Source organism: Carassius carassius, chromosome 15 (genome assembly GCF_963082965.1).
Source record: "Carassius carassius chromosome 15, fCarCar2.1, whole genome shotgun sequence".
Lineage (NCBI taxonomy): Eukaryota > Metazoa > Chordata > Actinopteri > Cypriniformes > Cyprinidae > Carassius > Carassius carassius.
The window spans coordinates 19,962,693-19,987,846 of record NC_081769.1 but is presented as its reverse complement, the minus strand read 5'-3'; the positions used below and the strand labels follow the sequence as shown (position 1 = coordinate 19,987,846).

At 38.1% G+C, this 25,154-nt stretch overlaps 4 protein-coding genes across 5 annotated transcripts; 2 read left to right on the top strand and 2 right to left on the bottom strand.

Annotated features, from left to right (window-relative positions):
• The first annotated feature begins 97 nt into the window (after positions 1–97).
• On the top strand, positions 98–6,775 carry LOC132158453 (mitochondrial import receptor subunit TOM40 homolog). Its single transcript, XM_059567880.1, has 10 exons — positions 98–187; positions 720–925; positions 1,014–1,081; positions 1,309–1,401; positions 1,739–1,840; positions 2,152–2,257; positions 4,606–4,728; positions 4,829–4,905; positions 4,994–5,096; positions 5,549–6,775. The coding sequence occupies exons 2-10, from the start codon at positions 721–723 to the stop codon at positions 5,686–5,688; spliced, it is 1,017 nt and encodes a 338-aa protein (XP_059423863.1). The 5' UTR covers positions 98–187; position 720; the 3' UTR covers positions 5,689–6,775.
• A 127-nt stretch (positions 6,776–6,902) lies between these two features.
• Positions 6,903–9,493, bottom strand: LOC132158454 (E3 SUMO-protein ligase NSE2-like). 2 transcript variants are annotated; one of them, XM_059567882.1, is made up of 7 exons: positions 9,311–9,493; positions 8,675–8,827; positions 8,451–8,563; positions 8,199–8,352; positions 8,004–8,098; positions 7,737–7,843; positions 6,903–7,204 (listed from the first exon to the last, which is right to left on the bottom strand). In XM_059567882.1, exons 2-7 carry the CDS (start codon positions 8,787–8,789, stop codon positions 7,093–7,095), a joined length of 696 nt encoding a protein of 231 aa, XP_059423865.1. In that variant the 5' UTR covers positions 8,790–8,827; positions 9,311–9,493; the 3' UTR covers positions 6,903–7,092. The 2 variants fall into 2 exon arrangements, with proteins under 2 accessions (XP_059423865.1, XP_059423864.1); XM_059567881.1 differs by lacking the exon at positions 9,311–9,493 and having other exon boundaries at positions 8,675–8,899.
• Positions 9,494–9,614: 121 nt separating this feature from the next.
• Positions 9,615–18,153, top strand: derl1 (derlin 1). The gene is made up of 8 exons (XM_059567879.1): positions 9,615–9,971; positions 13,175–13,286; positions 14,306–14,370; positions 14,685–14,711; positions 16,134–16,229; positions 16,327–16,379; positions 16,510–16,620; positions 16,822–18,153. Exons 1-8 carry the CDS (start codon positions 9,819–9,821, stop codon positions 16,964–16,966), a joined length of 762 nt encoding a protein of 253 aa, XP_059423862.1. The 5' UTR covers positions 9,615–9,818; the 3' UTR covers positions 16,967–18,153.
• Positions 18,154–18,208: 55 nt separating this feature from the next.
• Positions 18,209–23,317, bottom strand: zhx2a (zinc fingers and homeoboxes 2a). The gene is made up of 2 exons (XM_059567871.1): positions 19,425–23,317; positions 18,209–19,127 (listed from the first exon to the last, which is right to left on the bottom strand). Exon 1 carries the CDS (start codon positions 21,850–21,852, stop codon positions 19,435–19,437), a length of 2,418 nt encoding a protein of 805 aa, XP_059423854.1. The 5' UTR covers positions 21,853–23,317; the 3' UTR covers positions 18,209–19,127; positions 19,425–19,434.
• Between the last annotated feature and the right edge of the window lie 1,837 nt (positions 23,318–25,154).

Genomic DNA, 25,154 nt, shown 5'->3' with positions numbered 1-25,154 from the left:
TATTTCCTTCCCCGATGACCTCACGAGGACGCCATACTCGGTATCCAATCACCAGGAAGTTGTGGTGTCTTTTGTCCAATCATTTCTTTATACAGCAGGAATGGGCGGGCCAAGACATCGGTGACGTAAATTGTCCCTTGCATCCTACCGGTGCCTCGGCAGTGTAAACTGGACTGCATTGCTAAACGTGAGTATAGCACGAGGCCTACAAATAGTTACATAAAGTGCATTCATATACTTGCTATTTATTAGTCCGCCACATATAAACGGCTGTCTAGCTAGCATATAATACAGCCTCTCTCTTGCGTCTCACCCAGATATGTGCCACTCTTTCTTCTACATCACAGCATGTTAGCTAGTTAGCTAGCATTAACCTTAGCGTACCTGCTATTTAGCCAATGAGGCGTGAAGGAAGCTCTCCATATGCTAGTGCACTACTGCTCTAATGAGCCAAATTCTAGTTGTTGCTCTGCGCGCAGAACTGGCTTTCATGCTAAGAGAGCTTGACTGTAAATTAGTTGTCAACTTTGTAAGCCGGGAGAGATGAAGGTTTTCATTTGGTTTTGACACTTTGGTAGTTGTTGGAACTAGAAATATGTTCTTTCCTGCCAGTCTGTCTCTAACTGTAGTAACGTGACCTTTTGCCCTATGGTTCTTGTCAGCTAATGATAACAATTAATGCTATTTCAATCTTACTGTACTCTTGTATTATTCTTCAGCATGGGCAGTGTGTTGGCTGCCAGCACCCCAAACCCACCCCCAGCCTCAGGGGGCGCAGGTCTGGTGACCGTACCCCCAGGTTTCACCATGCCCCCAGTGTCTGCAGTCCCAGCCTCCTCGGGCACACAGGGGCAGCCCGGGACAGACGCAGAGGCCTCTCGCCCCAACCCCGGCACATTTGAAGAGTGTCATCGGAAATGCAAAGGTTTGTCTTAGGGTAATATCTGACATACCTTCTACAGTTTTCTGATCTATACTATGTTTTCTTATGGTCTTTCTGTCTGCTTTTTTAGAGGTCTTCCCTGTGCAGACTGAGGGGGTACGATTGGTTGTCAACAAGGGCTTGAGTAATCACTTCCAGGTCAGTTATCAAACAATTACATTTTTACTACTTAGTAGTGGTTGACCGATATTGTTTTTTGACAGCTAATGCCGATATCTCGGAAAACTTATCGCCCGATGCTGATATTTAAAAAATGCCAAATATTGGCCAATATATCGGTCTTGGTGATATATCGGTCAACCACTACTAAGAAATGAATGATAGAATGAAAAAAAAAAATATCCCATCTTCATTTGCTTCCTCAGGTTAGTCACACAATTACTCTAAGCACCTTGGGGGACTCAGGTTACAGATTTGGAGCCACGTACGTGGGCAGCAAGCAAACAGGGCCTGCAGAGGTGAGCCTTTTAGTTGTTTTTAAATGACTGGTGTTTTCCTGTCAGTTTGTTATACAGAAAACAGAATATATAAAAATACAAAACTTATGTAGGTGCCGATAGCCTTGTGGGCAGTGTGCCAACATACAGCGCTGTTGCACTACAGTCGTCCGGGGTTCGAATCCCGACTCAATGATCTTTCCCAATCTTTATTTTTAAGGACTATTGTTTAAAATATAAATTTTTCCCTTTGAAGCAGTTTTCGTCAACTTGCTATGCCAATATTGTGTCAGAATGAAATGCTGAGTAGGATGTGATGTTAATGCCTCTCTCCTTTTTTTTTGTCTGTCCCTCTCAGTCTTTTCCGGTCATGGTAGGTGACATGGACAACACAGGCAGTCTGAACGCACAGGTCATCCATCAGCTTACCAACCGCATTCGCTCTAAAGTGGCAATGCAGGTATGCACGACTTTGCTGTCATGTTCACAAACACATGGTATAGTTTTCTATGACACAGATGTATTGTTAAATTAATGTAAGATAGATCATTTGTGTGCTAAACTGGTTTCTCTTGTATTGTGAGAAATTATTTCTGAAAATATGGTGAGAAGAAATAAATATTTTTATGGGCTTTAAGGAGTTATTCCCAATCACATGATCTAATGTCTTTAAAATTGCAGTTTCGTCCAGAGATCTGTTGTTGTGGAAAATGAGATGCAGTGCTGCATAGTGTATTATTATTAATTGCCTGAATAAATGATGTGTTACAGACGCAGCAGCACAAGTTTGTAAACTGGCAGTGTGATGCAGAATATCATGGCGATGACTTCACAGCTTCTGTTACCCTTGGCAACCCAGATGTTCTCGTTGGATCTGGTAACACATCCTTGCAGTTGCTATAGTCAAAAATAGAACACAAGATGTTTTGTCTATTTTTGGAGTCTGTAAGATTTTTGTAATGTTCTCTCTTAAAGCAATACTCCACCCCAAATTGAAAATATTGTCATTAATCACTTACCCCTATGTCGTTCCAAACCCGTAAAAGCTTTGTTCGTCTTCGGAGCACAATTTAAGATATTTTGGATGAAAACTGGGAGGCTTGCAGAGGTGGAGAGTAAATAACATTTACTCACGTTACTGTAATTGAGTAGCTTTTTTTGTTTCGCTACATTTCTAAACACATTAATTACCGAGTAAAAAAAATAAATAAATTGGTCCCTGGAAACTATTTAAGTAAATAATGGGCAGGAGAACAAACTGGCACTTAAATCACAAGAAAAATGCAGACGGACAAGACAGGCGTTATGGTGCAGACCCAGCTGAAAACGAAACCCGTCGTATTCTGCTGAAGTTGAACTTGAAGGAAATGAAGTGTAGCCCTGGCCATATTTAAGCTATATTATGCAATGTAAGTTGTGTTTGCCTAGAAAAACCAAACTAGCAGCTTATAAAATCTTGACATCAACCTTTTGCAAGCATGTAGAGGTAAAATGCATTTAGAATGATCACAAAATTGAAGATATGGGGCAGAAAATGTATATATTTATATCATTTCGTATAGTTAATCAATATCACACGACGAGTGCCGTTTTTTCCTTAAAAAAATCAGCATGATTACGTATAGATTTTTTTTACAACAGTTCAATAAACAAGAAGTTCCATATTGCCTGTTTTTGCTCCATTTCGACACCAAAAATAATTTCAAACACAGCCACCATAGCAGTTTTGCCTCTCTCCGCATGACAGTGTTTTGTTCCTGAAAGAATCACCAGTTTAAATGATTTGGTTCAATTGCAATGACTCACTTATTAATAATGACTTTCTGACACCTACTGGCTGTTTTAAATTCCGATAATTTCCGACTTCCGATGAAGCTTCTGTGTTTCCTCTGCATTGAAAAATGTCATTTTGTTGATACTGATTATTTATTTTATTCTAAATAACTTGATTCCTTTAATTAAAAACAACTGGTTTGAGATTTATAGGCCTATCCCAGAGGTGTCAAACTCAGTTCCTGGAGGGCCGCAGCCCTGCAGATTTTAGTTCCAACCCTTTTTATTTATTCCAAGGCTTTTTATTATAAGCCTTCACTTTAAAATTACCGTACTCTCTCTCACACACACATACACACACACATTATATATGTATATAAATTCATTATTTTTTATTTACAATGCTTGATGCATTTTATAGAAAATGAACAGCAACACAATAAGTTTCTGAAAGTGCTGTAATTGTTTGAGTGATCACTTTGCTTATTGAAAGGTTGTGACGGACTCAAATAATCACTGCTGCATAGTTGCATTTTCCAGATGCCAAATGTTAATGTAGTGATTACTTCCATTTCTGCGCGGTGTTGAAGATGTTAGCATGACTTTAATAATATTGGTCACAAATATGATCCCTACACGATTTAATATGTATTACTTAGGTAATATTACTTATTACCTCCCTGTCATGCATCGTGCAACACATTTCTTCTTCCTCTTCAAGTTTTGTCCATTTTCTCCACTGCTAAAGAAACTCTTAAAACTCTTGAAAGTCCTCGTCCATACTCCTAACAATTTTGGACCTTAAATGGGTCATATGGTGCTGCTAAAAATAACATTATTTTGTGTATTTGGTGTAATGCAATGTGTTTATGCAGTTTAAGGTTAAAAACAACAACATTATTTTCCATAAAATGTGCATTATTGTTTCTCCTCTATGCCCCGCCTTCTCTAGTCGATTTTACAAAGCTCAAAGCTCTGAAAAAGCAAGGTGTGCTATGATTGGCCAGCTATCCAGTGCGTTGTGATTGGCCCGAATGCCTCAAACATGTTAATGTTACACCTTCTAAAATAAAATAAAACGAAGACACCACTGACTAGCGGTTTGCATGTGTACAGCATGTCGACGTGGACAACGATGCTGAAGTATAAATGAAAACTTGACGCATAGCCTACGGCGTAGGTCCGACGCAGAAGTAAAAATCATCCTTAAGTGTCACGTGATCCTTCAGAAATCATTCTAATATGCGGAGGTGCTGCTTAAGAAACATTTCATATGCTGTGCTGCTTTATTATTTCTGTGGAAAATTGATAATTCTTTCTTTGATGTCATATAAAATAATGCATCTTAGCTTTAAAAAAAAAAATCTTACTGACGCAAAACTTTTTAATAGTTTTATGAGGAAACCATTTATCTGTTGGAACTTGCATTTGCTTTCATGTTTGGTCTGTTAGGTATCCTTGTGGCGCACTACCTCCAGTCCTTGTCTCCTGCTTTGGTATTGGGCGGTGAACTGGTCTATCACAGGAGGCCAGGAGAAGAGGGCACCGTCACATCATTTGTGGGCAGATACACAGGTAGTCATTTGCAGATCATTCTTTGTCACATTTCAAGGTTTATCAGAAAATCATAATTCGATTGAATGTACTGATTGGATCTGTATGTTTTCATCTTCAGGTAGTAACTATGTCGCCACGTTGACTGTTGGAGGAGCTGGTGCACATGCATCATATTACCACAAAGCTAATGAGCAGGTACTTCATACCGTCAATAGATGTATTAAATGACAGATTTGTTACTTGAGATAAAATCTCTTAAACTCACTCCTTTGAATTTGAACAGCTCCAGATTGGGGTAGAGTTTGAGGCCAGCACAAGGATGCAGGACACAAGTGTGTCGTTCGGTTATCAGTTGGATGTACCTAAAGCAAATCTGCTTTTTAAAGGTATTGAAACACTTTTTTTCTTGCAACACTTGCATTCAAAACAATTTGACATTGATCTAAATTATTTGCACACTTTTATGTTGGGCTGCATAGTTTGGGAATCAATCTTAATCAGATCGTTAAGCGCATTACAAGTTTGGGAAGATTGTTAGTGCATATTGTGTCCACAAATTCATATTAAAATCATCCAAACTCAGAGCAGATAGAGGGATGGACTTGGCATGGAACAAAATGTACTGTGAACTGAGACGATCAAACATCAGTGGATAATGAGATGCTCACACATAAGAAAAAAATCTAAACACTAGGGACTTTTATATTTATTTCATTAAATTGCAGCCGTTGCTGTAAGATGTATCATGATTTTGCTTTTATTTAGATTGTGAAACCTACTTTCAAGTTTGTTCCAGTTTGGATCCATTGCTTAGCTTCCCTGTCCTCTTGTTCTTCAGGTTCTTTAGATAGCAACTGGGTGGTGGGAGCGACGCTGGAAAAGAAGCTGCCACCCCTTCCTCTATCACTAACATTAGGCACCTTCCTTAACCACCGCAAGAACAAGTTTCAGTGTGGCTTTGGCGTCACTATCGGATAGAACGGCTGTGGCGACTCAAGAATCTCAACAGATACAACCCTCCACCACGCTTGGACCGGTGCAGAGACATGGGGACATGGACCAACACTGAAACGGACTCAGACTCCCAGTATTAGTGTGTTGATCCTTCACATGGACAAGCAAGGACAAAGAGCTTGCAGGACTGTCCAGCAGTGCTCTCATCAATCCAAATCAGTTATCTGATCAAAAGACAGTCACATAAGGTTTGTTTTGAAATGTGCATCATGTGAAAGAAGTATGTCTGATATGCATAACATTACAGGTGTTTTGAAAAAGGACATGCGTATCCATATTCACCATATGATTCATACTGATACAGTCAGAAAATGAGCATGCCATTGCTCTTTTTTTTCTTTTTGAGGCAAAATTGTTTTCTCTTTTCATAAGATGGTTTTCTTAAGAGCAGAAGACTAATGCTGTCTTCATTTTTGATCAGTGAACAAAAAACACTTGGGTCTATATAAATGTGGTACGGTGAGTGTTTTCTTTTTCTTATTAGAAGTCATTTTAGACATTAAAATTAAAATGACTTAATCTTCAATAATGAAATGCAGTTTGTCAAAATTATGAAAATTCAATGCATAGGAAGCTCTGGGTTGAAATAATGGGTTGTTTAAGTCGATGCCTGTGTCCCTTTGTCTCAAATAACTAGTCAATCAGAACTTTCTGAGACTTTTGATCATGAGGTCTTTTTTCTGTATTTGTCTGTTAGAGCCTTAGGGCCAAATTCGAATGCCGGTTTTATATCGACCGGGCTTATCCAATCAGACTCCTTTTTTATGTGTCTCGACATGAAATGCGTCACTGAATTTTCAACATGGAAGACTTTCCAAAGTTTGTATTGTTTTAATTCGTTGTTGTACACAGTCAAAGGTTTTTAGGGCAGTCAAAGGGTTGGTGCAGGTACTGTAATAAACCTGTACAACTTGCTGGTTTTAATGCCCATGTCTCATGCTGATTTCATGTCTTTGTGACATGGTGGAGTACTATAAAACAGGCTTTTGGTCTGATTCTAATGGATTATTTTACAGCGCAATTGTTAAATAAACATTTGGTTGTGAATTGAGTTTTGAAAAGAAGCATGTTTTTATTGTCATTGCTATTACTCTTGTTTGACTAAGGATAAAATGCCTACTTGATCTGAGGTTTGACAGTGAGGTAATATGAGACCGGTGCAAATGTTTATAAAAAAAAAAGAAAAAAAAGGCAGCATTGACAAGCATAGTGCATTTGTATTCCAAACATGAACAATAAATGTGTTCTAGATTAACATGAACCAAATATTACTACAAAAGTCTCCAGTTCTACATTTTAAAATTCAGGCAAAACCATTTTCTTATTATAGACCGAACAACTAACATCTGCAGGACTGATTTAGTCAAATTAAGTTTTTCCGCTCTGTCTCTTATGCTTCTGGATCATTCTCTTCATAACCAGGTCCAACTCGAGATCTGACTGCTGAACATCTGTGTTTCCGCAGCCAACCTTTGGACAGCTGTGAACAATGGCAGAAAAGTTGGCAACAGTGGCTGTTACATGGTTCTCTTTGCTACAGTTCAAAAGATATTTGAAAGTAAAGACTTTTACAATGTTACAAGAAAATCTATTTTCTATTCATCAAAGAATCCTGATAAAATGGTGGTTTCCAGAAATATTTTAAGCAGCAGAACTGTTTGTAACATTGATATTAAATGTAACACTGGTACAAGTTTAAGATTTAATAAATGGCGTTAAATAAGTTTAACATTAAAAAGAATTTTTTTGTTGAGCATATTAGAATGATTTCTGAAGGATCATGTGACACTGAAGACTGGGGTAATGCCTGCTAAAAATTCTGCTTTGCAATCACATATTAATTAAAATAGAAAACAGTTATTTTAAATTGTAATAATATTTCACAGTATTTGTTTTTACTGCATTTTTCATCAAATAAATGCAGCCTTGTTGGACTGGATATGGAAATTAAGTTTGCATAACTATACTTGTTTAGGGCAACAAAAAGAAAGAACAGAGTAGTGAGTACATACCGAAATTTCTTCTTGTTTTTGTGCCTGGCCTTAATCATTTCAAGTACAGCCTCTTGGTCATAGTAATGATGGCATTTCTTGTTTTTCATTGGATTTACCATCTCAACCTGTCAGAAAAAGGTAAAGTAAAAAGTTTGAATGATATGACATTTTTATGTTTGTTCTTGCAATACAAGTAACACACAAAGACACCACAACAAATGTGACCTTTAACCTCAAGGTCTATAGCATCTTGTGCACTTGATGTGAAATTATGCTAATGTTTACCTGGGTGAGAGGGCAGATGAAGTTTGTCTGGCTCTGTGTTACAGCAATGTCCTCATCCAGCTCCTCTTCTTCATTCTCAGCAGCAGATTGACCTGCTGCATATACAGTATGCATAAAAATATATTTAGGAACTGCATCACTTATAACATGGAAAATACAGCGACCTTGTGTTGCAGGAGTGGGTGAGTTCCTCACCTTGCATGGCATATTTCCTGACATTGTCTCTGAAGGCAACAACCTTGCTGTGCCTTTGTAGGTCTGCATCTGTAACTCCGGCCATAAGCTCATTGAATCGCTCCTTTACGGAGTTTCTCAGGTGAACCATAGCCTCAGGAGGTTCATGTCTGACCTACAGAACATAGAGAGAAAGCCAGGGTGGTTCAATGGGAGACTTGACAAAGACTTTGTGTCAGAATAAAGCACTAGTGAAACTCAATTAAGACAAACCTGAGCAGTCATCTCATCAACAGACTCCACAAAACAGTTGATTTCTCTGTCCAGTCTCGAGCACTCCAGAATCATTTCCTCCAGCTTCTTCAGAGCTGGACTGTTATCCATACCTGAAATCAAATATAAAGTACATTTTGAAAAGTATGTCCAAAAGAAAGCTGAATTTTCAGAAGCCATTACTCCAGTTTTTAATGTCACATGATCTTTCAGAAATCACTCACCTTGTGCTTCAACTATTCCCAGCGCAACATCTGATACCATGTCCATACAACCTCCAAGGTCTGCTTGACATGACTTCAGAGTGGACAAGGTGGACTGCACTGAACTTAGAGACATCTTTGGAAGCTATATATGAAACTCACGTGCACCTTAAACTTTGGGTTGAAAACATGCTGTGAAAAGACCATTTAAAGGGACAGTCCACCAGACTAAAAAATAAAAAATCTCTTTCCCCACCCTCGTGTTCTTTGACACTTGCAGTACTTTCTTTATTAGAACAAAAAAGTATATGATAAACAGAATAACGACCTTTGTCACCATTCACTTTAAATGTGTGGAAAAAATATATGTAAATTAAGTGAATGGTGACTGAGGCCTACAGTCCCAAACATTCCGCCTGACATCGTATTTGTTACAGATTTGGAAGTGAATGATGATTTGTAAATAATGTCATGACTTTATTTTTATATTTTTTTATTATCTTTTTTTATCATTTATCTCACAATGACATGATTTTTATCTTTAGCAAAATGTACTAATTTACTGGTCTAAGTGGTAAGCTATAGCTTTTTCGTTGTCGATAAACCCCTAAAACATTTAAACTACTTATGTGCGATATTTTTTGCAAATATACTCAAATAAAATGATACGAAACCTTAACTTCGCCAAAAGTAGCGCCACAAAGCAGCCGTTTCCGGTTTCAAAACGTATCAACCTAGACGTCAACATAAAAGACTTTTAACGATTTCATAAAGTGGTCTTAAAGTTTTCACTACGTTTCACATAATTAGGGTAAATGCAGTGTCTACAGCCCGAATAAATTATAATAATTATATAAAATGTCAGCGTTAAGATTATAAACATTTTTTTTCGAATTCGAAAAAATCCCCGTGTTTCTTTGATTGACTGTTAATTTGACAGTCAAATCTAACGGAAAATCGCAACAATGACGTGTCTGTACGCAGCCACGTCACGTAAACTAAACGGGGAAGGAGTTCGTACAACAGGGTAACCAAAATAGAAGAAGACTGAAACAGCATTTCTGCGTTGTGGTCACAGATCCGTTTGTTGCACCTGCTCGTTTTCCTGAACTGCTTCGGTGGAGAACCGACAGAGAATCTCCAGGCTCTGCAATCATATGGCAAGATGTCAGATATCGGGGACTGGTTTAAAAATATCCCGTTCATCACTCGTTACTGGTTTGCTGGTTCAATAGCAGTGCCGCTCATAGGAAAGCTGGGATTAATCAGTCCTGTGTATCTCGTGCTATGGCCGGAGGCTTTCTTTCATAAATTCCAGGTAGGTTTAAGTTCAGTTAAACATTAGAGAGAGTTTAGACAACAGCAGCGATCGATGACAAGGCCTTGTTGTAGGCCTCGCGCTGGAGTAACGTTACACTGATGCCCACACATGGGCTGCGTCCTGGACAACTGCTCTGTGGTGAACGAATGTTAATGATGATTGACGGTTGAATGATTTGTGTTCAAAATCTCATACACAGTGCACCTGATTGCCTAAATTACGTGGTTTGTTATACTTTTTTTGCACAGTAGGAAGTTTTAATGTTAGGTATTTAAAGGTTGTCCAAGCGAATATGAATACTTTGATGTTTTATGCAGAATGTGAATGGTAAGAGATGGCGAAAAGCGTAACACGTGTTATTTGTGCTTCGACAGAAGCCTAATTTATTAACCTAATCCCTCCATCTGTAACTTATGTCACCAATAATATGCTATACTGGACAGGCAACGCAAAAAGATGCGCAAAGACAGAAAAAATACACAACAAAACAGTAACACTGAACCATAGACTGTATAAAAACAGCACTGAACGCGTCCCAGGCTGCACAGTTCAACCAATGACAGTCGAGTACGCGTCCGAGGCTACTTCCGGGACAGCAAGCTTTTCATATGCTGTCAAATAAATTTTTTCCTTTCACAATAACTGCTTCTCACTCTGATGACAAATATTTTAACCTTGTTTACTATGACTAATTAGGTAATATGTGAGTTTTGCTACATATATTAGAAATAATGGTATTCTGTTGTCTTAAATGTGGAGGTCTGCTTTTCGAGCGCCTAATTCTTACAGTCTGCCTAGAATCGAAGTATTGTAAATATATTAAAATACGTAATTAACCATGATCTATAATTAACAAAAATATGATATTTTATTGTTTTATTGTTGTCAGTAATTTCCACTAGGTGGCGCCAAGGATTTTGTTTGTGGGTAATGTTTTAAAGAAGCATTTGTATTATTTCCATCATGATTGCTATTGCACCAAATTAACAGTTTCTCTGGGTGATTAATTTAAAAAAACTATATATAGGCCTAGATTATATACATAATTTTATTCAGAACAGTTTTAGTACTTAAAGCAAAAGTTGTCAAAATGAGGCTTAGGGACCCCAGGGAATCGGCAGTTAGAAAAGTTAGTAAAGTTAAGAGACCATCAGTGTGAATAAATAAATAATAATTAAAAACTCATATTCAACTAAATAAATAAAATATTTATTGAAATAAAATAAATACTTTTTTATTGTGAAAATAAATAATTATACATCTAATAATGTTGCAGCACTATGAGTAGGGGAAAAATTACTAATGTAATGTAGAACAAATACATAAATATTTTCCAAATAATATTTTACATGTATTAAACTTTAGAATCGGGGTCCCTTGCAAGGAGATGATTATATTTGGGGGTCTGTGGCATGTAAAAGATTGAAAAGCTGTCATGCAATTCCTAAACTGTGTGTTGTGGGATAATGCACCACTCCATATGAAGTAAAGCCCACAAGAAGTTATTTTAATATGTATTTTTAAACCCACCTCACACTGTCTGGTCATTCTGGTAGCATTTAGCATCCATCACATGACACTATGTCCTTAAGCTTTCACCGATACTTCTCTGGCTTTTCTAGTTTGTAAATGGCTTATTGCTTTAAATCTGTTTCCCATAATATGTTTCTGTGAGTGATGCACCTGAAATTCAGGCATGGAATAATTTGACCTCTGCTAATGGCTAGTTATTACCCTGTGATTCATTTTTTTGAGCAGTTTTAGTTGTTATTTAGGAACTCAAATGCTGAGCTCCTTTTTATATTGCGTTTCTATGATTTATCATCTCCCTTTGAACATGCTCTAAACTTGACTCCTGTCTGCTCACAATTAGCTAACGTTTCATGATCTCTATCCTGCCAGTACAGGTTTCTTCTTTATTTTGGCACAGGTATAGGAAGTAAACTATATCTGAGCAAAATGAGAGATATCACCCACTTGAAAGAGCATACATTGCTAAGCCAAGGGTAACATAAAATTTTTTTTGTCACAGTGAACCGGTGCTCACATTGGCACATTTGTCTTGTCAAGGAATTGTTTAGTGGTTGAGAAGTGGCCAAATAATACTCTCTGTCTTTTCGCGGAATACCAATCCTGCTGTGCTTTTTAACCCACTTTTCTCTGTGCTGCAGTCCACAGAGGTCACCTCTCCACACAAATCGGCTGGTGTGATCTATGCTGCAGTGCGCGAGGGGGCCGATGGACTGCCTGGCTACCGCAGAGCCAGTTTAAACACCAACATCAAAGCGTTGCTTCTCAGCGGATTCAGTCCCCCAGACCAAAAACCCTGTTAGCTCAGAGTTTCTGTGTGTGCCGGAGGCAGGAGAGAAAGCACTAGAAGTGAGGGAGGGATACAGGGAAAGGGAGGAGAACAAGGAAGCAGGGGACTATAGAGAGGGATAAGGTGTGCATGTGCATGTTTAGAGCAAATTAAACACCGGAGAGTGTTAAGAAATTTGTGCAGGGGGGGAGTGTGTTTGTTGTTTACTGACCCAGTTTTTCTAGTCTGGGAATTACCGAACAAATCTGGATAACAGAGCAGATGAGTGTCTGTTCCTCTCAGAGCGTGATGTCTGGTATAATAGCTGCAGTCGTGTTCAGGCACATGGAGAATGAGTCCACAATGTGCGGGGAATCAAATCTGCAGTGCAAGCATGGTAGCTATAACATTCAGGCAGTGCTGGTGACTGCATACAAATGCTGCTTGCTGGATTTTCTCAGTGCCTGTTGGTTTTGTGTACTTCTTCAGTTTAAAGGGATAATACCAATTATTCACCCTCATGCCGTTCCAAACCTGTATGACATTTTTTCTTCTGCAGAACACAATAGAAGATGTTTTGGTAGATATTTTTGGTAAGATATTTAGGCAAGATGATGTTTGTAACCAAACAGTTTTGTTTATCACTGACTTCTGTTGCATGGACAAAAACATTTAAAATATATATTTTTCATGTTCCACTGAAGAAAGAAAGTCAGTGCATACAGGCTCAAAACAACATGAGGATGAACAAATTTTTATTTCTTTTTCTTTGGGTGAACTATCCCTTTAAGTATCTTATGTCTGTTGATTATTAAATCAGTAAGTTCTATGATGCAGCTGTTTAAATAATCCAGAATCAGTGTGTATCATCCTAAATCATTTTTCTGTCTTCTCTCAACAGATATGGAGACCGATATCTGCAACATTGTATTTCCCAGTTGGCCCAGGGACTGGTTTTTTATACCTGGTTAATTTGTATTTCCTCTACCAGTACTCCACAAGGCTTGAAACAGGTAGCTTCTGTTTCCTGAAATATATTAAACGTCCTTTAAATCAAATAATGTGTGACTGGACTTTAAAGTGCACTCAGTATTTTTAGTTGCATTCTTATTTAGAGGTTTGTCATCTGCCGCTTTAAATGTGGATTCTGATTGGCTAGGACTGCTCCGATCACGATCGGCTGATCGTTATGCGCATCTCGTCAGTAAAGCCGGTTCTCTAATCAGCGGTAAATTCCCTCAGGTGCGTGATTTCACATAGAGCAGCTGTTACTACACGGAGCCATTGTAAACTGAGAAGATGCGCAAATCCATTTTCAGCGTTTATTTGCGCATCTTCTCAGTTAACAACGGCTCTATGTAGTAACTGCTCTATGTGAAATCACGCACCTGAGGGAATTTACCAACCGGCTTTACTGACGAGATGCGCACTAACGATCGGCCGATCGTGATCGGAGCAGCCCTATGATTGGCTGTCATTGTTTTATCAGCTGGAAGATTTTTTTTTAACTGCTGTGTGGACTTGCTGTCCTCAAATATAACACAGAGGAACAATATTGGAATCACTTTCTGAAAAATGTTTAAAAAAAAAAAAAAAATTACCAGCCAGTCAGAATCCACCCAAATTTAATAATACAGTTATTGTTATATTTATCTTTATATTTATCGTTATTGGTGTGAATGGCCTTTTATACTGTCACCTAGTGGTGTAGATGCAGCATTGCAAGATTTTGCTTACAATTTATTCTATTCCATGAGCGAAAATGTCCAATAATTGGAGTTACTAATATAAAGAGAGAATTATTCAGATAATTAAATTATTTCAAAATGGCACCACCTGTGAAGTGAGCTGCTTCATATAAAATAAAACGCCATCTTTCTAGTCTTACAATATGACTTCATGTTTTGCTATGATGTACAGAGTTTTTCAAAAAAAAATACTGTTCTTTACGTATAAAACTTTATTTGATCAGAAAGTGAAGTGATGATTAATATGGTATGTGACATCTCATCATATTCTCTTCCTTTTACAGGAGCTTTTGATGGACGACCAGCGGACTACATGTTCATGCTTCTGTTCAACTGGATTTGCATTGTTGTATCCCTTCTGTCCTGTACTCACTGTACTGTAATATTTTATTATAAGATTAAATGTGTCATTCAGTGTAACGCAAACATGTGATTAGTCATTGTCATCAAATGATTTGTGTCTGTACAGTGCATACCCATTAACAGTGAATGACTTCACTTAATGAATGTGCAGAATTCAGCATTTTAGAACATTGCATTAAATGATTTAATATCCTCTGAAGATGTGGTTTTCAAGCTATACAGTGTCCACTCAGCAAGAACAAGCTTTCCTAGGAGTCATGTTCATTTTCCTTTTATCTGTCCTTAACCATTATAATTCAGATAACAGGCCTATTGATGGACATGCAGGTAAGTCTGAGTTTTTTCTTCCTTTTTCTAAATGTGTGTTTGTTAAATTTTCTAAAGAGTAAGTGCATGACTGGCACTTACTCTTTAAAAAGCGATTGTTTTTCATAAGTCCTGTCAAACAGTTAATCCCATCCAAAATAAAAGTTTTTGTTTTCATAATATATGTGTGTGTGTTGTGTATATTTATTATTATGTATATATAAATATACACACATACAGCACATATTTTGAAAACATTTACACTCTATAAACATTGAGTTTATAGAGTGTACACATTATGTAAACAAAAACTTATTTTGTATGCTATTAGTCGTTTGACAGCACTATGGTGTTTTGTTAATTGCTCTTGTATTTAGTATAATTTATCCAGTATTAACGTTTTAATATCTTTGAGTTTGAACTTGTTCTATATCAAACGATTAATCCCATCCAAAATAAGTTTTTGTTTACACAATATGTGTTTGTACTGTGAATATTTATTTTGTGTATATAAGAGACATTTACCGTATATATTTAAAAAATATTTACATGTATTTGTTTGTTTATATTCATATAATTTATAGTGTATAAAATATATTTAATATATAAATATAACATACTTTTATTAAATATATACTTGCATTTGTTTGTTTTTATATATACACAGTACACACACATATTTAAACAAAAACTATTATTTTGGATGTGATTAATCGCCATTAATTGTTTGACAGCACTAATTTAATATGAAGTGTGATAATATCGTTTTTAAAAGTCACTTACGCACAAAAAGGCTGCATTTATTTGATTAAAAGTACAGTAAAAATTGTAATGTTTAAAGAGATCATTACAAGGCAACACAACGTGTATTTTCAAATGTAATTTAGTCCTGCAGTGTCAAAGCTGAAATTTCAACAGCCATTACTCCAGTTTTGAGAGTCACATGATCCTTCAGAAATCATTTTAATATGCTGATTTGATGCTTAAGAAACATTTCTTCTTATCAGCTGTGAAAACAATATTTAGTGTAGTCAATTAGTTATGAAAGAAGATGTGAAAATGCCCCCTGCCTCCCTAAATGATCTTTCAAACATGAAATTGCATCAGAAGCAAATGTTGCCCCTCTTATTTGAGGTAAATCAGCATTAAATGAAGACATTTTAAAATGGTTTCAGAGCAATGTTTTTTTTTTTGTCTTTCTAAAATCATCTGAAACCTTGTTCTGCTTATATGAATGACAACATTTTCTGATTTATAAGCATTCTTCTGCACTGCTGGAATTCACATGGAGTTAATTAAGCTTTTTAATGTAACCTATTAGTTGTTTTTGCATTTCTGACATTTAAAAGTATATTTTGCATTTATTTTGTGAGGAAAATTATGTAATGTTACATTTTCATTTCCTTATTCATTTGTTCATAAATATTGGCTTTGTGCTTGCAGCTCCTGATGATCCCTTTGATCATGTCTGTTCTGTACGTCTGGGCTCAACTAAATCGTGACACGATTGTATCTTTCTGGTTTGGTACCAGATTCAAGGTATTCAATGCATTATTACTACAGTATGATTTGACATGATATACTGATGTATTTTAATGCTCCAAACTAAAACCTGTTCATGTTCACACTAACACAGGCTTGTTATCTCCCTTGGGTCATTCTGGGATTCAACTTTATCATTGGTGGCTCGTAAGAATCCCCCCCCCCCCCACACACACACACATATTAATATTCAAAAATCATAGTTGTTTGATGTAGATGTCGTATAACATTGTGTCATCATAGTCCCATTAACCACAATAACCATTTATTTCTTCAGCATTGTCAACGAGCTGATTGGGAATTTAGTTGGTCACCTTTACTTCTTTCTGATGTTCAAGTACCCCATGGACCTGGGTGGCCGATCCTTCCTCTCCACCCCACAGTTCCTGTGAGTTTATTGGCTGCACAGCTGGCCTCAGCTTCCTGTTATCATGAATCAAGCAGTGCTGATTTAAATGAAGTGCCTTTTTATCAAATTACTCATTCATGAATCTTTAGCTAAATTAAAGTGACAAGTTATGGGTTATCAGGGGCTTTAGTGTGGTAATTATACTGTTATGCTTGTCATGAATGAATTTTTTTTCCTTAGATACCAGATGTTCCCAAATCGACGAGGTGGGGTTTCTGGATTCGGCGTTCCTCCAAGCAGGAGACCTGTGCCCCAAGAGCAGGCAGGAGGCGGTGGAGGTGGGCGTCATAACTGGGGTCAAGGCTTTCGGCTTGGGGACGACTGAAATCTTGACTCTTCCATCAATGGATGAATACAAAAGTGTCTAACATCAATGCTGCAGAATATGAATTTTAAATGTTTTGGGTTTTTTGTTTTTTGCATTTTTTTTTGACCCAAATGGAAAATTGACGGGGCTCTTTCCCAGCATTACATATTTTCCACTTACTCAACGTCATATATCACACTGTTATCGAGTTTCACAGTGCGTACAGAAACTCTGCAAAATTATGTGCAGTAGCAGAGTTGGTATAATTGTAGGAAATTCAGGGGACTTTGATTGTGTTTAACGTAATATGACTGCCTCCTTCAGTGTATTCATGTTACTTGCTCACAGTCAAATGTAGCTGATTAATTTCGCTATGAACTGTTCAGTATAGATTGTTTGTTAGCTTGGTTGTTTAGGAATGGACTTCAATTTTTTTTTTTTTATCGCCTCATTTGTCTAAATTAATTAGGTTCAATTTATTGTACATTTTCTTAAGCATGACTTATGCTTTACATTTGTGAATGAACTGAATTACCAGTCAGAACCTGCAGATGAAAGTGCTTGTGCATATTTCTGTGCATATTATACGTGTATGTATATTACCATGTTTTATATGTTCAGATGCCAGCCTTGAGTAGTTTATCAATCCATTTCCAGTAACACTGCCATGCAATTTTCACACATTACTGATGATTAAACTAAATTAAGATTAGTCTTATACGTACACAAGCCATCTGACAGAAAAAAAAAACAGAAACTTAAGTTTTATAATTATTTTTACACTGAAAGATATATTTATTGATTTCATTGATATATTTGAATTTAGTATGCACTAAATGACATTGTTTTGATATTATGTCCCTCAACACATTGTTTGGATAAAGGTGCTTTACAAAATCCAGATACATTTATGTGCATATGTCATATCAAAGTTATACAATGTGACCTCTTGCCAAAATCTTTAAGTTACTACTGTTCCAAACCACAAACCTTTACTAAAATGTTCATTTAGTTGAGTGCTTGTTCAATTACAGATGCTACAAATAAACTGTAAACAGCAACTGTGCTCACTAATTTGAGTACATTGATTTCAGTGTCTTGAGGGACACACTCAGGATACAGGCGCCTTAAAGTTGCATTTAAATTTTGCAGCACCCTGAAAAGAAACTTACTGTGAGAAAATAAGCAGCTCCTAATGAAACTGAGCTTTTTTTTTTTTTTTACTTTTAATTTTGACTTTGGCAATGCTACTGATGTGTAAAAAAATGAGACTCGAAACAGGTTTTCAATCAGTTGTGTTTTATTGATTTACAGCAGACTGGTTCATATAAAGAGCAAGCAGGATTCTTGGTAGCAGTACAGTATTCCTGATACATATCTGAACATGACACTAAAGCAGCTGCAGGAAAAAGAAATATACTTAAGCGAGCTGAAAGCAGTTCACAGCTGAGTAATGGTAAAATGGATCTATGTGTTGGGATACCAGGAAAAGCCAACATGATACGGATAAATTTGCAGTTACTGTAACATTGCCAGAAATGAGCCTATAACTACAAATAAACATGTGCATCTCTGTATTTTATTGATTTCAGTTTTAATTATGTCCATCATGGGGCTCTGTACCCTTGGCAATAAGGTACAAGATGAGACCGCAGGCAATGTGTTTATGGTCCAAAGAAAAGTCCATAATATCACCTTGTTTTCTGGAATAAGATGGTTTTTATTAAAGCACCGCTTGTATGTGTCCACTTGAAATATTAAGTGCCATCATGGACCACATCGTGTTTTAAACCAGCTTCACCAGCAGGTGGGTTAGTTTTGTGTCCACTCACAAAAAGGATTGAACATTTCATTATAAGTGTCAAGGGAAATGTCTTGGGACTCCTATTATAAACGTAACAAAAGTCTCATCTTCCAAAAATTTTACAAATCTGTTGAAGTACAGAAAAAAATATTTACAAGGGCCCTTTTAAAAAACAAACATAATAATAACAACATAGCAGTCAAACTTTGGCACTCCATGGTCACTCTCCAGACAGTGTTTCACAGATGCTCCCAAGTCCATCTCGTCTCTGATAACCTCAGTCCAGATATGAGATCATTGGTTCCATTCATGACAACAGAGGTCATTCCTTAATCAACAAGCCCATCTAGTTCAGTCATAGCAGCCTGTTTTCTTCTGCAACAGAACAAGCAACAAATGGCACTTGACTCACATAAATTATGGATGAAGCTTTGAAAGAAAATCCAAAATTGACACGCTGCCCCCTCCCAGCATACATAAAATTTGGGCTCTGCCTTCTCTCTCACTGCCAAACTGTTTAAAGGCTAAATTACAGACAGCTGACTTTCTAGGTGTCTTACAACCACATCTGCTACATCATCATGAGAAGCAGCTATTTCTCAAGAAAAGAGACCGTCTCACTCCTCCATTCAAAATATCAACCAGCTAGTTCAAATAAAAAATGACTATTACCTTTATCACTTTATCCTGTCACTCTGTGCTCAGCCGACAGAACTTCAAGGTCTCGTGCCACTTTCTGTGCATCGTAATCTTTGCCTTCAATGTCAGCTGCCAAGGAAACCCACCTCTTACCATCTACACTCGCCTGTCCGTGTTGATCCTTGCTCTTGCTGATATCAGGCATGTTGTGGCCCAGCTTACTGGTGAACCATTCGACTATGTCCTGGTTGGTTAGTTTTGACTGCTCTGCAAGCTTCTCAAAACCCTCCTCTTTTTGTACCTTTGTCTCTTGAAAGTGCCTTTGAAGGACACTCTGTGCCTGCTCCGAGATCAATGTGCTATTTTGTCCATTAGATCTCTTGTTGCTAAGACTTTGAAATTGCTCAATCCAACCTAACATTCCATTCTTCAGAGCAGATCTGTTGTCCTTAAACCACCGGACAATTTCTGTACGAGCTAACCCTGTTTGGATTTCTAGTTGGTTGTACTCCTCTGGTGATGGCCACTGGGTTTGTGCAAACATGTCTTTAAGAAGGCAGAGAGACTTGCCATCAATGGCCTCTGGACACACTGAAGACGTGAGAATGGGAAGAGGTGAGTCCCTGACTCTACAGTCCTGCTCATGGACTCCATTCAGTGTCCCCCTTTGAAGGTGATGCTCCAGCCTTTTTGAGCCCATCGAGTTGAGCAAGGCTTGCTCTAGGTTGTCTCGAAGTGCACGGCGCTCCTTAAACCAGCAATCAATTTCGGTTTTAGAGAGTCTGGTGTCTGTCACAAGGTGCTCTATCTCAGCCTGGGTTGGAAAGCTAGTCCTTTGGAAACTCTCCTCTAACTTTTTCATTTGCTCAGAGGATTTGCCTTTAACTCTCTCTAGTAGGGGAAACTGTGTGGCAACAGGCTTATGTGGTTGGCTGTCCTTCGAAGAGAGGTCTGTTTTAATCTGTTGCACTGCCTTATGGTTTCCATGGCGCTGATCACTGAACCATTTTTTGATCTCTCCCCAGGAGAGGCCAGTCATCTCGATGAGACGATACACTTCTTCGTCATCAGGAAACTGGCACTGAGAATAGCTGGTGGTCAGCTCTCTGATTTGATCAGGGGTTTTCTCACAATCTGAAGAAAGGCTTGGTGTCGGAGAGACAGGCTTGGGAGTGCTCTGAACGGACTGAATTATTGAAGGCCTCTTTATCTCTGGAGCAACCGGCGGTGCTCTGTGGGCCCTCTTGACACCCTGTGCTATTTGATTTGACACTGTTAGTGCAAGAGGAGCACCAGTAGCAGTTGAGCCATTGGAAACCGGTGCTAACACCAGGCCAGGTTGTCCAAAAACATGGCAAGGGACGGTCTGGATAAGGGGCTGTGAAGCTTTAGTGGACTGAGTTAACTGAGTAGGTAATACAGTGAATGCCTGTTGAACAGACTGAATTGTTCCATTGAACATCTTCTTTCGTGCTTCCTCAACCTCCTCAGGAGACCAGCTGATGCCTTGTTTTAGACGTTGGGTAGTGAACCACACTTTGATTTGTTCTTCAGGGTGTTTGGAGGCTGCAGTGAGCCAAGAAAGCTCTGCTTGTGTAGGGTACGGAAACTTGTTGAAGGAGGTTATGAGGGTCAAGTTGCCATCTAGCGAGGGGTTGTATTTTGATGTGTTCAAGGGGACGGCAATTTTTGGTACTAAGTTGTAGTTAGGTGGGCGTTGCAAGGATGGCATTATATGAGAAAGGCCATCCCTAAGAGTTGCATCTGGGATTATCACAGTCCCGTTCACATTCACAGCAGTAATTTGCTTTTTCGGTAGATCTTGAGCGAGTTTGTCCAGCGCACCATCATCCTGTAACTGTAAACTATCTATTTTAGGCTTACCCACCTTAACAGTACTGGATTTGCTCAAAGGAAAAGCAGTAAAGTTCTCTCCTGACTGAGGGCTGGTGGTATCATAGAGGACTGCACAGTTCGAACCTTCGATTGTCTGCTCCAGAATAGTCTGACTGTTGAGTTTGATTCTCTTGAACTTGAAGTTGCTCTCACCAGGATGGCATTTCTCATTGTGTTCCGTCAAAGAATCAAACTTTTTTGTGTTGAAGTTGCATACCGCACACAAGTAAAGTGGGTTGAGTATAACATTGGGGTGGTTGGAATCGACATGATCTTTGAACTCATTGAGATTTTGTGTGGAAAAGGGACAGTATTTGCACTCATAGCCTCCCTGGAGTTTCCTCTGTGGTCGTGTTTTCACTTCAGGGTTTTCCAGCTCTGTTGCTTCCTGTGCAGAGTTCACAGAACTCTTCTTATCCGTCCAGTCCTCACTAGAAGACACATGTGAGGATCCATTTTCTTCTGGACCATCCACACAGGAATCCATTTCTTCTGGATCATCTGCAGTTACCAAGTCATCCGGTCGGATCATGCAGGGTGTTGTAGACTTTCTTCGACTAGCCATGGTCAGGGAGTAAGACGTTACAGTACAGGGGGCAATGGGCAGGTCTTTGTCTGGTGGAGGATCGATAAAGGATGATTCCGCTGACTGTGAATGTCAGCTCCAATGAAAGACTTCATGAGACTTCATCCCAGATCACACAGTCTATTTAAAAAAAATAATACAAATTAAGAATTGACATAGCAAAACTACATTTTCATGCATTAGGTAATGAGGTATTAACTATATGTAAAACAATTACTGGAGTGCCTAAGGGGGTAAAATAATAAAAATAACAATCACAAAACAGTACAATAAAAAAGTAATCAAATGAAAGCATTCCTGATAGAACATTTTAAGAAAGGTTTTAAGAACAGCCAAAGAATTAGTGTCCCTAATGTTAATCGGGAGATAATTCCACAGTTTTGGAGCATATGTTGAAAAAGCCCTGTCCCCCCCCTGGATCATAACAGTGTTTTGGGAACAACTAAAGGCTTATTTATTCTTCTGTGTCGGACCTACGCCATAGCCTTTATGCCGTAGGCTATGCGTCGTTTTCCGTGTCGACGTGCAGTACACATGCAAACCGCTAGTCTGCAGTGTCCACAGGCAAGTTGCTGGTGTAACCTGCAGTACCACGACAAAAGCTGAAGAAGAAGCGGCTCATCAGAGAAGCATTATAGCCATGACAGTGGCAAATAAATATTAAATCATTATTTAAAACTACAAAAGGAGACAATGCAACAGGAGAAGATAGCATTCTTTCCAACTCCACAAGGACTTGTACCACGGCAGATCAACATTGTTTGTCACAGACAACTACTGATGTGTAATGCTATGTAGTATAATAAATGATAAGACACTTGTTCTTTGCTTTGTTTTATTTTATATGAGAAGGTGTAACATTAAAATATATTAAAGTGCACATAAACACTCACAAAACTCAAGTACATACAGAGGGAGGGATTCTAGCAGACCAATCACAGTGCTTGCGTTCCGCACATAATTGACGTGCTGTTAGATTTTTGGAGAGGTTCATGTCAGGCTACGGCGTAAGGGGGTGCATCTATGCGTTGGCTACCATAAAGTGCGAACTGGTGTGTAAGGTGTTAAAAGATCTGCCAGATACTGTAGAGCAAGACCATGCAGGGCCTTGTATGTAAGCATTAAGATTTTAAAATCCATAGTACGGTATTTAACCCCAATTAAAATTCTAGCTGCTGAATTCTGCAAGTATTGTAATTTGTTAAGAAAGGATTTGGACACTCTAACAAGGAGAGCATTGCAATAATCAATTTGTGAGAAAACTAAATAATATATTTTTCAGCTACAGAAAAGGGCAACATAGGCCTAATACGTGCAATATTTTTAAGATGAAAAAAGGAGGTCTTTACCGTGTTCTATACAAAAGGCCTGAATGACAGGGTGGCATCAAAGATAACACTAAGATTATTTTTAGTTTACTGTGTAGCTCTAGGGCAACACAATCAACTGATAGATCTATAGAGCTATTCAGACACAGAAAATCTTTAAACATCCACATCTTAATCTCAGAAAGTTACAGTTGGAAAGATGAGGGACATCCAAAAACTGACCAGGTTGAGAATGTATAAAAGTCTGAATGTCATCAGCATAGAAGTGGCAGCTGAGGTTAAGAGATCTTAGCTGACCAAGAGGATAAAATGCTGAAAAGCAGGGGACCATGAACTGAGCCCTGTGGGACACCAATACAAACAGGATCCACATCAGATCCGAAACCATTCACGAAGACAAATTGACTGTGACCCATACCTAAACCAATCTAGTGCAGTTCCAGATACATCTGACAAGAAGGACCACACCACAGAATGTGTATTTGTTCAGTTCTAAGTCAACTGATGAAATACAATGAAACAGTGAAAAACAAACATGTTACTGAAAATTTGTCTATAAACAAGGTATATTCTAGCCTACAATAAATGTCCCTCACATGTCCTTTTTCACATTTGTATAAAGTCAAACTTGGAAAACTTGTGAATTGCACAGAAGAATTTTGAGCAGTCCACAAAGTCATATCAGGTGCTGTCGAGAGATGATTAACAGTTGTGCGGTGTGCAAAGATTGATAGAAAACACTGGTTTCTAAACACTGGATGCTGCAAGTTGTGTGTCTGACTCTGCGGCATCTGGTCTATGACTGCCTTTAGACACTTAATGTGAAAATGCATAGAGTTTTTCAAGGTTTAAAGGCTTACAATGTCTCTATGCCTCAGTGTGATGCAAAAGGTATCAGCTTTTTAATCACAGTTAATTGTCACTAGAGGTGCAACACAGCTTGATTTAGTGTGAAAATCAATCACAAAGGACTAAAGAACCTCATTAAAAATAAAGCTGAGGTGTTACAGCTCCTGCATAAAAGCATTTAGATACACACCCCAGTGGTGTGTATTAAATTAGTGGCATCAGCAATATTGTGGTCAATCCGGATGGGAGAGGCAAAAACATCCTGTGCTAGGCTGAACTTGTCCAGTCCAATAATAGCCTTCCTCAGGCCTGTGTTGCCCTTAGCAGATCTAAGTACTTTTGAGACTGATTAAATATGGATGGGAACCTGAGCATCTCATATCACAGCCTTAACTCACTGTGAGAGCATCAGTATAATGTAACCTTAGAATGTTTTTTCTTCTTCCTTGAGACAACTGTGCTAAGGGCAAAAAGGACAAACAAATAAGTTCACAAGAGAAAAAAAATCAGAATTTTTACATTTCTGTGTGTGTGTGTGTGTAGAGAGATAAATAGAGAAATAGATAGATTAAGACTCAGATTCACTTAAATCAGTCATTATATTTATTTATTACCTCATGGAAAGGAAAGGAACACTTATCATGCAGACTCGGAAAAGAACGAGAAAGCATGAGACATAAGTTATGATCACATAGCATTCAATATAAAGCCATTCAAAAAGAAACATTACTTTGCCTCAAGTCTCAATAGCTGTTATGTACATAAGATGAAACACAATGCTGTGAACTAAAGACCATGCTAAAATTTTTTGTTTGTTTGTTTTTTTCAATTATGAGAATTGAAATTAAAGGATTTGACACTGTCGATTGACTACTTGAGCATCAATATTATAGCAATAGATTACTAAATGTTAACACAAGCTGGAGGGTGTTCAGCATGAAGCACAGTTTCTCTTACATAGTACAGCCTGGTTCTCCTGTATGGATCCACATGCATTAACATGCGTGTTTCCAGAAGAGGATGTTGCTGAGGAGCCGCTGTGAAGGGGCGGAGACTGAGCTCTGTTAATAATGTGGAGCACAGTGGGGGGGGGGGGGGCGAATT

Coding starts and splice junctions, on each gene's coding strand:
- LOC132158454 (XM_059567882.1), bottom strand. CDS start 8,789: ATGTCTCTAAGTTCAGTGCAGTCCACCTTGTCCACTCTGAAGTCATGT. Junction 8,099..8,198: donor CAGGAAATATGCCATGCAAG/GTGAGGAACTCA, acceptor CTGTATATGCAG/CAGGTCAATCTGCTGCTGAG. Junction 7,205..7,736: donor AAAAACAAGAAGAAATTTCG/GTATGTACTCAC, acceptor CATTGTTCACAG/CTGTCCAAAGGTTGGCTGCG.
- LOC132158453 (XM_059567880.1), top strand. CDS start 721: ATGGGCAGTGTGTTGGCTGCCAGCACCCCAAACCCACCCCCAGCCTCA. Junction 1,082..1,308: donor GCTTGAGTAATCACTTCCAG/GTCAGTTATCAA, acceptor TTGCTTCCTCAG/GTTAGTCACACAATTACTCT. Junction 4,729..4,828: donor ATTTGTGGGCAGATACACAG/GTAGTCATTTGC, acceptor TTTCATCTTCAG/GTAGTAACTATGTCGCCACG.
- zhx2a (XM_059567871.1), bottom strand. CDS start 21,852: ATGGCTAGTCGAAGAAAGTCTACAACACCCTGCATGATCCGACCGGAT.
- derl1 (XM_059567879.1), top strand. CDS start 9,819: ATGTCAGATATCGGGGACTGGTTTAAAAATATCCCGTTCATCACTCGT. Junction 9,972..13,174: donor CTTTCTTTCATAAATTCCAG/GTAGGTTTAAGT, acceptor TTCTCTCAACAG/ATATGGAGACCGATATCTGC. Junction 16,621..16,821: donor CTCTCCACCCCACAGTTCCT/GTGAGTTTATTG, acceptor TTTTTTCCTTAG/ATACCAGATGTTCCCAAATC.